Here is a 13094-nt window from a genome sequence, read left to right as displayed (position 1 = left end):
ATCTGGAAAATTGTCTGACCGACTTTAAGCCCCAAACCACTCCAGCTGAACTGCAAAGTGAACTTGCATTCCTCCGAAAGGAAACTTGTGACTACGTTTCAGGTCAATATCTGTATCCGTAACCAAAAAAAGTCCAGAAAACTATTTGACCTACTTTTAGTTCTAAAGTAGGTCATGTACCAATCAAACTGAAATGCAAACTCACTTTTATGCTTCTTGAAGAAATTGCAACCATATTTCAACACTGTACATGCATCCATTACAGAAAAAACTCTGGAAAACATGACCTCGAATGGACGGAGGGACAAACAGTACCATAACATAATACCGGATGTCTGATGACAGGTGTATAAAAATATGCACAAAAAATTTAAAAAAAGCTGCCAAAACATATTGATTGGATTTTTGAAATTCTTACTTCATAGCTCATTAAACGTTGATTTGGACGGATTCTGTTTGATTACTTTCTGTTTTCAGAAACAATGTCATAGATAAATTGTCAGAAGTCAACCCCGATTGTTTCTTACCCTCATTGCCTCACATGTAAGCTACGTCCCTATAACAGCTATGTTTAATCATTCTGTTATATTGCTAACACAGTGCTTTATTCTCAACAGATTTAAACGCTTTGACCCAGTTAAATTTCCATTTCCAAGTTTGTTGTATAACAGCCATGACAGGTTTGGTGGCAATATGTGCTTCCCAGTTAACAAAAAACTAAAACTAAGTTAAAGATACCCTTTACATCTTTACAAAAACCTCGATCTGTAAGAAAATTAATAAACAATAATTCATAAAAAGAAATATCAAAACTGTAGAGGGGAATGAACACAATTTCTTTCTTTTTTAAAATTTTTGCTTATGTACATGTAATAGAACAGAATAAAGATTCAAGCATTCGTTGTTTATTTTTAAAATGCAAATGTATAAGCACTTTTCCCATGTCAATCTCTGTGCTGTTTGTGCATTTTCAAGTACTTTTCTCATGTGTGGATCCAAGTTAGAATAGGTTCTCAGTATCCTTGCTTGTCGTAAGAAGTGACTAAATGGGGCACGGTCCTACCGATGAGACCGCAAAAACCGAGAACAGGTGTCACATGATAAAGATCCCTCCCTGCTCAAAGGCGGTATACGCTGAAGATTGGCCTAAATTTTGCAGCCCTTCACCGACAATGGTGACGTTTCTATATGAGATTCTTGAGAGGGACGTTAAACAATATACAATCAGTCATGTACTTTTCAAAGTCTGCAGATGGGGCAAAATTCAAACCCTTTACATAGGCTGTGCAAACCCCTGTACCATGATGTGATGGTGGATCCGATTATTATGATGTGACGGTGGATCTGATTATTATGATGTGACAGTGGATCTGATTATCATGATGTGATGGTGGATCCCATTACTATGATGTGACGGTGGATCCGATTATTATGATGTAACGGTGGATCTGATTATTATGATGTAACGGTGGATCTGATTATTATGATGTGATGGTGGATCCGATTATTATGATGTGATGGTGGATCCCATTACTATGATGTGACGTTGGATCTGATTATTATGATGTGATGGTGGATCCGATTACTATGATGTAACGGTGGATCTGATTATTATGATGTGATGGTGGATTCAATTATTATGATGTGATGGTGGATCCCATTACTATGATGTGACGGTGGATCCCATTACTATGATGTAACGGTGGATCTGATTATTATGATGTGATGGTGGATCCGATTATTATGATGTGATGGTGGATCCCATTACTATGATGTGATGGTGGATCTGATTACTATGATGTAACGGTGGATCTGATTATGATGTGATGGTGGATCCGATTATTATGATGTGATGGTGGATCCCATTACTATGATGTGACGTTGGATCTGATTATTATGATGTGATGGTGGATCCCATTACTATGATGTAACGGTGGATCTGATTACTTGATGTAAGGCCAATTCAACTTAATTGATTGATTATCATCCCTGCCCGCCCCTCAAAAATTGGCCCGCCCAGAATTTTCTTATTTTGCGAAACTTGCGATTTCTGGAAAATTTTCATGTCCGACTCCGGTATTTACACTTCTTGTTTACATTTACGGTATAGCATCATGAATTTCTCACGTTCTTACGGGCATAAATGAAAGGGTCAGGGATTAATGTTCTTCATATCTTGAAGTTTGGTATCTTTCTGTGTTTGAAATTAAAGCTTAACCTGGAATTCGTTTGTGAAATAAGCATAGATTGATATCCATCTGGCATTAAATGTCAGATGCACTTCTGTTGGTGACTAAAACATGTTTGTCATTAATATTTTTCTCAGAAAATAAAAATTAAAAATAAAATCCTCCCACCCGCCCCATACTTTTTGGTGACCCTGGATGATAATCTACTAATTAAGTTGAATTGGCCTAACAGTGGATCCTATTATTATGATGTGACGGTGGATCTGATTACACTGATGTGACAGTGGATCCTATTATTATGATATGACGGTGGATTCGATTATTATGATATGACGGTGGATCCAATTATTATGATGTAACAGTGGATCTGATTACTATGATGTAACGGTGGATCTGATTACTGTGATGTGGTTCCAGTTATCTACAACATGGTAGTGGATTTAATTACAATAATGTGGCAGCAGATTTGGTTACTATATAGCGTAGCAATGGATATATGATTACCATGAGATGGTGCCGAGTTCCATTACTATGACACTGGTGTCGGAATATACTACTATGGCATGGTGCCAGATTTAATTACTATCATGTTGGTGTTAAATCTAAAGCAAACTAGCATGGCGCTGTGCCATGCTCTTTTTGGCTGGCGCCATGATATTTTAATTGCACCATGCCCTTTTCTCTCTATAAATTTTTAAAAAATATTTGTTAATATAAACAATTGTTTTTTATTTCACAAGGTTGATTGAAAAGTTTAAAATCAAGCCAACAGGTATTAACTTTTAAAGAGGCTAAATGATTATTCTATAACTATCATAGTATGATACAATGAAAGTGCCCCAAAATTGTCTTGCCGTGACGAAAAGTGCCCTTTTAAACATATATGTGTGGCCTCTCTAGATCCTAGATTTAACACTACACGTGGTGCCAAATTTGATTAGAATTATGTGGTGCCAGATTTCATTAGTAATCATGTGGTACCCGATTTCATTAGTATCATGTGGTACCCGATTTCATTACTATCATGTGGTGCCATATTTCATTACTATCATGTGGTGCCTATCATGTGGTGCTAGATTTCATTACTATAATGTGGTGCTAGATTTCATTACTATAATGTGGTGCTAGATTTCATTACTATCATGTGGTGCCATATTTCATTACTATCAAGTGGTGCCATATTTCATTACTATCATGTGGTGCCTATCATGTGGTGCCATATTTCATTACTATCATGTGGTGCCTATCATGTGGTGCCATATTTCATTACTATCATGTGGTGCCTATCATGTGGTGCCAGGTTTCATTACTATAATGTGGTGCTAGATTTCATTACTATCATGTTGTACATGCTGGATTATATTACTATGATGGGGTACCGTATTCAATTTCTATGACATGTGACTAGATATGAAATCAGATGTCCAATATTAAAAATTTGGCACTTGATAAGGGGCTTAACTCACAATGTCAAAGGATGCAGATTTAACCAAATAAAACTTGACAATCATATATCTGAAGTGGGATAAATGTGTTTACAAAAAAGCTATCTTTTTCTATATAAACATATGTGTTGTTTTTGGAGCACAAATTGTCTTTATTGAAGCAACTTAAACATTGAATTGATAAAAAAAACCCATCAAAAATGCAATATGATGTAAAAATTATCATATTACAGATAAGAAAATTTCAACACTTTGATCAGTTGATCTAATAATTAATATTATCAATGAAGGTGACAACCCCCCTCCCTCGTTTTTATCTGCCGGGGTGTCAGTAAATAACAGAATTTAACTATCTACCTCCAATCTCACTTGAGCGGAGGAAATAGAGTCGTTTTCACCAGATAAAAAGCGGGCAAAATGATATTGAGTCATACTGTCAATAATTACTGCAAACATAAAAAATCATCACAATGGTCTCCATATGTAATAGTGCAAATAATGATCTATTGAATTTCCAGTCTGAAAGATCATTAGCAAATGCCACTTGCCAAATCAATTCTGTAACAAACTTGAGAAATACTAGCCGTCTTCATTTTCAATTTGACACATGATGACTTGCATCTTGGTCTTTTTCTTGCAGGAAAACAAATTCTGGTTTAAAAGGATGAAATTTATATATTTCAAATCTTGTAAAAATATATAAAAGTACTTATCTGTTGAATTATCAACAATTCTTAATTTTATTTATTCTATCAAATACATACTGTACATGACAGCTGTGAATGATAGAAAGCAATTAAGATTTTTTTCTTATAGAAGTTTTACTGTATAACTCCATTGTTTAAAGATAATATATCAATACAATTTTTTTTGAAAAAAATTTGACAAATTCCCTGTGCATCTGTTTACATGTATTAAATTAATTTTTTTTTTAAAACCTTGTATACAGCTGGTAGCAAATTGATTCTGTTTGAAATTGAAATTCATTAAGAAAATGTAGTAACCAAATACAGAATACCAAATTACTGTGTTCTATTATTTGAATTACACATACTGAATGAGCTAATACACAACGATACACGATGACTCTGTTTCATCTTCCTAGGTTTTAGAGAAAATCAAACCTTCAGCTTCATCAGTTGTTACAACTATAACCAATAATTCATAAAACATTCATGCTGCACTGACAGCGACTCCTAAAACTTGGAAATATTTGCACCAGCTGCCATTTGATTGACAGTCGCCAACTGAGCTGTATCTGTCATAGGTTTGTGTGTTTTGCATCACTTAAAACTGTACTCCACACCGTCATTATGAAATTCTTGTGGTTTGGACTGTTATCTCTTAATGAAAATGTCAAGAAACTCTTATTTTTTGTGTTCACTAAGTCTGTTTTCCTCCAAAAAACTCCCATTTCTCTTTACTCAACAATTAATAAATGAAAACTAGGCTAATTGTATCTTAATTGCTTACAATGGAATATGTACATAACACCTTTCTGCCCCCCTCCCATAAGACAAGAAATTTTGATGTCAAAATCTTCTTTCATTTCATGAATGAGAGCTTGTCTAACAAAATTTCACATAATTTGTCTCTGATATCTGTTTCTACATTTAAGTAAATAGCATTAAAAGTGATGTAATTTCTTAATTCTAGTCAAATTTTTTAAGTTAATTGGAGTACATTGCATAAAAAGGACACAATTTTTAAATAAGAGATTTAGTCAGAACATCAGAGCTGCTAACCTTTGTGATTGTCCTCTATTACATTAAGTGTAACAGAAAGATAAATTTATGGCATAAATTCAAATTTTCCAGAAGAAAAACTGCATGAAAAATAACCAATTAACAAATTTACAATTGCAATGTATTTTCCTTGATATCTCAACAAATTGTAATGATAGCCATTTCCCCCATGAATGTGTAGCAGTTGTAAACAATGTATGTATGAATACAGATAAATATATAGTTCGTTTCTTTTAATGACAGGTAATTTTGAGAGAAATGAAAGTAGAATGTAGATATAAGAAATGAGTTTTTATTATGCCAGCTGGGTGAACAGCTAACATGTCTCAGGAAGTATGCCGACAAGAAGCGCTAACATGCTACAGGAAGTATGCTGGGGTGAAGCGCTAACATGCTACAGGAAGTATGCCAGGGTGAACAGCTAACATGTCTCAGGAAGTATGCCAGGGTGAACAGCTAACATGTCTCAGGAAGTATGCCGACAAGAAGCGCTAACATGCTACAGGAAGTATGCCAGGGTGAACAGCTAACATGTCTCAGGAAGTATGCCGACAAGAAGCGCTAACATGCTACAGGAAGTATGCCGGGGTGAACAGCTAACATGCTACAGGAAGTATGCTGGGATGAACAGCTAACATGCTACAGGAAGTATGCCGGCGTGAAGCGCTAACATGTCTCAGGAAGTATGCCGGGGTGAAGCGCTAACATGCTACAGGAAGTATGCCGGGGTGAAGCATCACAGTTCATACTCTCACGTATTTTCAAAATTGAGATTTATCTCTAAATATTTACACTTCATTTCCAATGTTTTTGCCTTTGATATCTTTACAAATTCAGGGATGTGACTGAATTCCTAAGAAATCAGAGGAAAAATGGTGAAAAAGGGAGAAAACCACCTCGCCCTACCTGGAAAAATATCATTTTCTGTCACTTTAGATCAAACCCAGAGTGTTTCATTTTTTCAAAAATTGAGCCAATCAGAGGATTTCCTCTAAAGAGAGGAAAAATCACATCCCTGCAAATTGCAGTGATCGATAGCCATTTCCTCATGAATGCACAGCAGTTGTGAACAAAGCGAGTATGAATCTAGATAAATATAGTACACACACATCTATTTTAAGAGCTGTGAATTCCAACAGAAATTACATTTTCATTAAATATAATTGCAGTTCATACCCTCATGTATAAAAAAATAAACGTATGTGTCAAAATACGGGAAATAGCAACAAAACATCATCTTTATGATGCCACAGTTCTGGTTTTACATCATTCTGACGAAATCAAAAATAACGGTTCATTTGCATTTGGATTTTTGCACAAAATAGACTTTAGTTTTAAAACAAAAGCACGACTGTCAATTTTGGTAAGCAATCAAATACTGCATTTATATATATATATATATATATATATATATATATACACACACACACATGTATATATATTTCCCTTTAAACAGTTTTCAAGGTTTCGTGGTTCTTATATCTAGAGAGGCCACCTAGTTCATCTTTCTCAAATTCTTATTAACTCAATTTTACGGTTTTGGATCTGTAGTAAAGCTTGTTATCACAAACAAATAATTTAAATAAATATTGATCTGACCATATTTTTATCAGTGAAATCATCAACTGAAAATAACTGATAATGCCATGAAATGTGTGAAACATTTTTTCCCCAATATTTATTAAGTTAATTTGAAGAGCTGCCATAAATTTCCCCACACATCATTTATTTTGAAGTTTCGTGGATCAATCTTATAAATTTCAAACTATAGTGCATATATAAAATTAAGACAATTAAAGTTTGATCTTATTGATATCATACTGTAACACTTCTCATAATCTAGCACACTGATAGAAAACATGGCATGTGTAGGTCATAGAACATCTCATAAAACTTTCTTTTTAATTACAGATCAATCATTAAAATAACATTTATTCCTAATGCTTAATTACCATCATCTTTTAATTCTTGAAATAGGAAATTTGAGCATTTTATTTATTGATACTAAAATAAAACTTCTTTGTTAAGAAAGCTCATATTGAGTTCTGAAATAATTTTCAAATCAAGCATTGCCAAGTTCCAACTGCTTCGAATCCATAAAGATCCAATATAACTAAATCGACTACTCAGATACTGAACAGAATGACAGTCAATGATAGAAATAGCCAATTCCAAACAGTACATGAGATGATCTCCAGGTGTCCGATTGCAAAAACAAAACTTTAACAGTTAATAGCAACACATAGAAAGATGAAAGTACGAAAAAAGAAATTCCTGACTTGTGATCAATGGAAAATCTCATAAAAATTGGGACATTAGGAATCTACATTTATATAAAACTTGACTTCTCTCCCCAACCTACCTTAGAAAGTAAAGCTTTTCTTGTATCACATTGTTCCCTTTGGTGTAGAGCTCCTAAATTTGATGCATTGGTGGAATAAGATCTAGTAACCTGTTCCTGGTGTAATTTGACATCACTCTCATGGTGTATGGTTACAAGATCATTTGTACAATGGCTAAGTTTTCCAGTTTCAGAAGCAAAATTACGGCCTTCATATTGTGCTTGATTTTGAACATAAACATAATTTTTTCCATGTTTTGTGCCATCTTTGATTGGGGTACAAAATCTATTTGAAATCGGTTGGTTTTCTTTGATTACAAAAACATTGCAATCATCTGATGCAGCGAATGTGAGCTTGTCTGTCTGTCTCTGTACCGGGCGGTTGTCTCTGAAAAGTCCATTCTCTCTATTCTCCTTGCTCTTCCTATCTAACGAATTATTTGAAATTATTTGAACATTTCCTAACTGCAAATGCTCATGCTTTCCAACAGTAATTGGCAATCTATTATAAGATTTCTCATCTACATTTCCAGGTAAATTTTGCAGACTACTTGCAGAGTCCCCAGAATTTGGCGATCCTTGTAAGAATTGGTGCTCTGAGTGTTGTGAAGAGGATTCTTGATTTACAGGTTCTAGTCCTTTCTGTTGTAAACAGGTAGCGGATCTTGAGTTACTATAGCGTTCCGTGTCTCCAGCACAGTGGCGACTGTAGGCTTGCAGTAGTACAGGAGAAGTATGAGTCACCCCCTCTCTGATGCAGCTCCGATCTCCAGATATTGGTAAAACATCTTCAGAAACATGGGGTGAATCATCGTGACAATTTGCTTTATCAGCAGTGGTAGGAAAAAGTCCTCTTTTGTAAACAGTTCCATCCGTGCTGCTGGCAGAGCCCCGAGTTTCCCCACCGACCTTCCTATCATAGCTCAAACAAGATACAAGTCCATAAATATTGCCGGAGTTCTGTGTTTTCAAATCCCAACCAGCTGACTGAGTGATGCTGCTGTTTTTATTGTTAGTTAGATCACTGGTCAATGTGTGAACCCAATTGGCCTCAGTGTTCTGTTGTCCATTGTTGGGTGTGGGAGACTTGGCCGGTCTATTGCTGCTGGGCTGTGTATGTGTGTTAACGGGTGTGGGTCCTCTGACTAGAGGGCAGATATTTTCCTTGCACTCCTCATCCTCTTCCTCGTTGTCCTCAAGGGTAGTGAAGAGAGTCCTTTGAACATTGCTCTACAAATACATCATTAAAAGTTATGAAAATCAGCATGAAAACCATTAACGATACCTGTCGCTGATTATCAAATTAAAAAAAATATATTCGTTTGAGACATACAAAAATTAGCCAATTAAATCAGATCAGAGACTGACCAATTACCAAATTATGTGAAGGACCACAAGAATTCTCTATGTTCACAGAATGCACTCTTTCAAAAACAAAATCAATATGCTGAATGGAAAACAATGCCCATCAAAACTTATCATACACAACAAAGCACCTTTTAATAAAGTTCCAAGAATGGTAACCAGCCAGAAAACATCAATATAATATCCGTGTGGCAAGAACATTGATGTCTCTGATATCATTCACATATTTCCCCTAATTTCCCGCTGAGATTTTTTTGCACATCATTCATGAATTACAAGCATCATCCGACTGAACAGCAAAAGGATTTTCCCCTGTCATGCTTATGTAAAGTCAGAAATTCAGCTCATTTCATTTTTAAGAGATTATGCTTGTATTAAAAAAAAAAAACCCAAAAAGTTAGAAGAAGAAAAAAAAAATAATAATAAAAAAAATTCATAGACTTCCCAAAGTTCATTGACAACAAAGAAGTGCTTGTAAATCACAGAAGCCAAGTTTAATGGTGATTGATTTGACCTTGCCCTTAACCCATCCCACATCTTTGACCACTCAGTTCAAAAACCAAAGTCTTTCTTTTATAGTTGCAGACAACATGTGACAAAAACCCCCGACAGACACAATATGACATAATTAAACCAGTATTTTCTAAAGAACAATTCCACCATAATTGAGATTTAATTAACCCACATTAAAAACAATTGCACTACAAGGTCCTGGGTGTTTAGTGGTTGATGAAATTACCATTAACTGCAGTTCTTTCATTTGTGCACACAGACATCACTGCCAGTAAAATGGCACTGGTAATTACATGGCCATTTTCTGACACTGGCACTGCCATTCTAGTCCCATTAACCTCTTTCATCTTTTTCTTTTATCAATGAATGTATCAAGCATATTGTGTATTGAAATAAAAAGGTCCTGAATCAACAAGCTGAAATACCTGTGACAGAAACATTTTTTAATAATATTATCAGTCTTACGGGTAATTTGCAGTGGTAGAGCAAATTACAGTGATGGATGCAATAAATCACACTTAATTTTCATTCACAGAGATGATATAGTTCCTTCTGTACTTCCTCAATATAGACAGGTCATTATAGACAGCTTAATACAGACAGCTTAATATAGACAGGTCAATATAGACAGCTTATTAATATAGACAGGTCAATATAGATATGTCAATATAGAAAGCTTAATATAGACAGGTCATTATAGACAGCTTAATATAGACAGGTCAATATAGACAGCTTAATATAGACAGGTCAATATAGATATGTCAATATAGACAGCTTAATATAGACAGGTCAATATAGACAGCTTAATATAGACAGGTCAATATAGACAGCTTAATATAGACAGGTCAATATAGACAGCTTAATATAGACAGGTCAATATAGACAGCTTAATATAGACAGGTCAATATAGATAGCTCAATATAGACAAGTCAATATAGATAGCTTAATATAGACAGGTCAATATAGATAGCTCAATATAGACAGCTTAATATAGACAAGTCAATATAGATAGCTTAATATAGACAGCTTAATATAGACAGGTCAATATAGATATGTCAATATAGATAGCTTAATATAGACAGGTCAATATAGATAGGTCAATATAGACAGGTCAATATAGACAGACTACAAACTTATAGCTATATATCCTTAATGACATCACACAAATTCTTCATTGGAAAATTTTGAATCATATTCAAAGGCTAACGTGAATTTGATTGACTTCTGGATATCAATATTTTGTGGATTAATTAGACCTCATTCAAAATTTTTATTTGAGTCTATTCTCAGGCTATAGTTATGGGGCCTACACTCCCTTTTCATGTAAAAAAGAAAACATGCAATAACAATGAAATATGATATAAAATTTAAAAAAGTTTTGTTTGATATTCAGGGCCAATTTATTGAAGGGAAATTTTGTGACAAATTATCATCAAAAACTTCAGTCAAAAGCATTTTGTAAAACATCTTAATACTCAGGATATCGGATAATTTTGTAAAATATCTGAATTCTGTAAATCAGATAATTTTGTAAAACATCTGAATACTGTAAATCAGATAATTTTGTAAAACATCTGAATACTGTAAATCAGATAATTTTGTAAAACATCTGAATACTGCAAATCAGATAATTTTGTAAAACATCTGAATACTGCAAATCAGATAATTTTGTAAAAGATCTCAATACTGTATATCGTATAATTTTGGTGCACTGGAAATGTTAGCCGTTATCTTAGCGGATAAAGAAAATTCACCATCAATGAAAGTACCAAAACTTCTATCCATACAAATGGTACACTTGTTAAAAAAGAAAAAAAGAAAAAAAAAAGATGAAGCACCAAGATTAAACTATATATCTTTTTCTTTCTTTAAGAAAAATCAGCTGAGTATTTCTGACACCAAAATTGCCTGATATACAGTATATCAAGACGCTATATTTTGTAATTATGGCATTCTCAAGAACAAGTGTCTCCTGCAGACAGACAGACAGACGGACAGACAGACAGAATTAGGACAGTCATGATTGACCCCCACATAAGGAATACACATACTAAATATCAAGGTTCTATCTTTGAAATTCATGATTACAGAGTCCTAAGTTGTGACAGATGAACAAACAGATGTTGGATGCTATATGTTGCAAATAATGCTAATTACAAATGACTCAAAATGTTATATACTGATACTGTACAAATAATATACAAACACACATTGACTACCGAAAAATCTTATGAGCAATGAGAACTAATTTCATCCATGATCATAATTACGCAAAAATAAACAGTGTCAAGGGTAAATACATCTACAAGCTTGCATGATTTCCTGGAACTAAAAAAAAACATGAAGGAGATATATTGGTTGATTGCTGAAAAATGTGAAAGAGAAAAAAGAAATGGATGAAGAAATGAAAACCAATACATCCTCTTCAACACAAGACATGAAAGCTTGATGCCAGTGGCAATAAGAACCTATGATTTGTTATTTCTGAGAAAAATACAACAGATTAGTGCAAATTAGCTTAAAGAACGGATTAATAGAGACAAATTTAGCCATCATTAAGTCAGATATGATACCCTCAGAGAAAGTTAAAACAGTTTGTTATCCGACACCGATCACTCCCACATCCTGTCAGTGGTTAGTGCTCTCTTCCTGGCTGTGCCGTGGGCTTTAACCCCGCCCGTGTCATGGCTGTCTCAAACCCCAGACATAAAGATAAGTAAAGGACCTGCTCCTTTGCCAGAAGTAAGAGTTGTCGGTCTTTCGGATGGAAGTCCCAGCACTATAAAGAACCCTCACTGCTACATTCCTGAGCGCCAGTCAGAGCAGGTCTAAATTTGTAACATTTCAGCTACAGCTTAATTGATATGTGTGAAAAACACTCAAATGGATGCAAAACACCCTGTCTAAGAAGCAGGTACAGTTTCTACAGTCATCAAGCCCAGAAAATTGATGATTTCAATAGGAGTCCCAAAATCTGCCATTCCAATAAAGAATATATAAGCAAACCCAAACTATATTTGATTTGATCCAAAATTACTTCGTGCTGTAATGAGAAGAGCGTGAAGTTGGCATAAAATTGCCAAAAATGCCAAAGTCAATGAAAAAATTCATAAATTCAGGGGGTTTTCCTTTCAGAAAACATGCAGCCCATGCGTCGAGCAAATTCATATTTAAATATATTTTTTGTCGTCTATTAATAAACAATATATATTAATTTCGTTTTGCTCGACAGATGGGCACACCTTTTCCTAGGCAATAATCTGGATGAAATTCAACAGTTATTAAGCTAGCTCTTTTTGAAAAAAGGCGGGAAAAAGTCTTATTCATGACGTAATAATGCTATCAAATAAGCAATAACTTTGATTTAAGTTGAGATAGTACACTTGGCATATATTTAACTTACTTAAAACACAGATCAAACTTAGGGTATTCAATGTATAATGACCATATTTCATATCTAATAAATGGATGGTGGAATTTTTGTAATCATGGTATC

At 34.4% G+C, this 13094-nt stretch overlaps 1 protein-coding gene across 1 annotated transcript in view; it reads right to left on the bottom strand.

Annotated features, from left to right (window-relative positions):
* LOC125666373 (uncharacterized) overlaps positions 1-13094 on the bottom strand; it is a 79406-nt gene that overhangs the window by 16758 nt on the left and 49554 nt on the right. The window contains exon 15 of the mRNA XM_056151947.1: positions 7742-8950. Within this exon, the coding sequence (XP_056007922.1) occupies positions 7742-8950 (1209 nt within the window). The remainder of the gene's footprint in view (positions 1-7741; positions 8951-13094) is intronic.

This window comes from Ostrea edulis, chromosome 10 (assembly GCF_947568905.1).
Source record: "Ostrea edulis chromosome 10, xbOstEdul1.1, whole genome shotgun sequence".
Lineage (NCBI taxonomy): Eukaryota > Metazoa > Mollusca > Bivalvia > Ostreida > Ostreidae > Ostrea > Ostrea edulis.
This window is presented reverse-complemented; position numbering and strand designations above follow the sequence as displayed.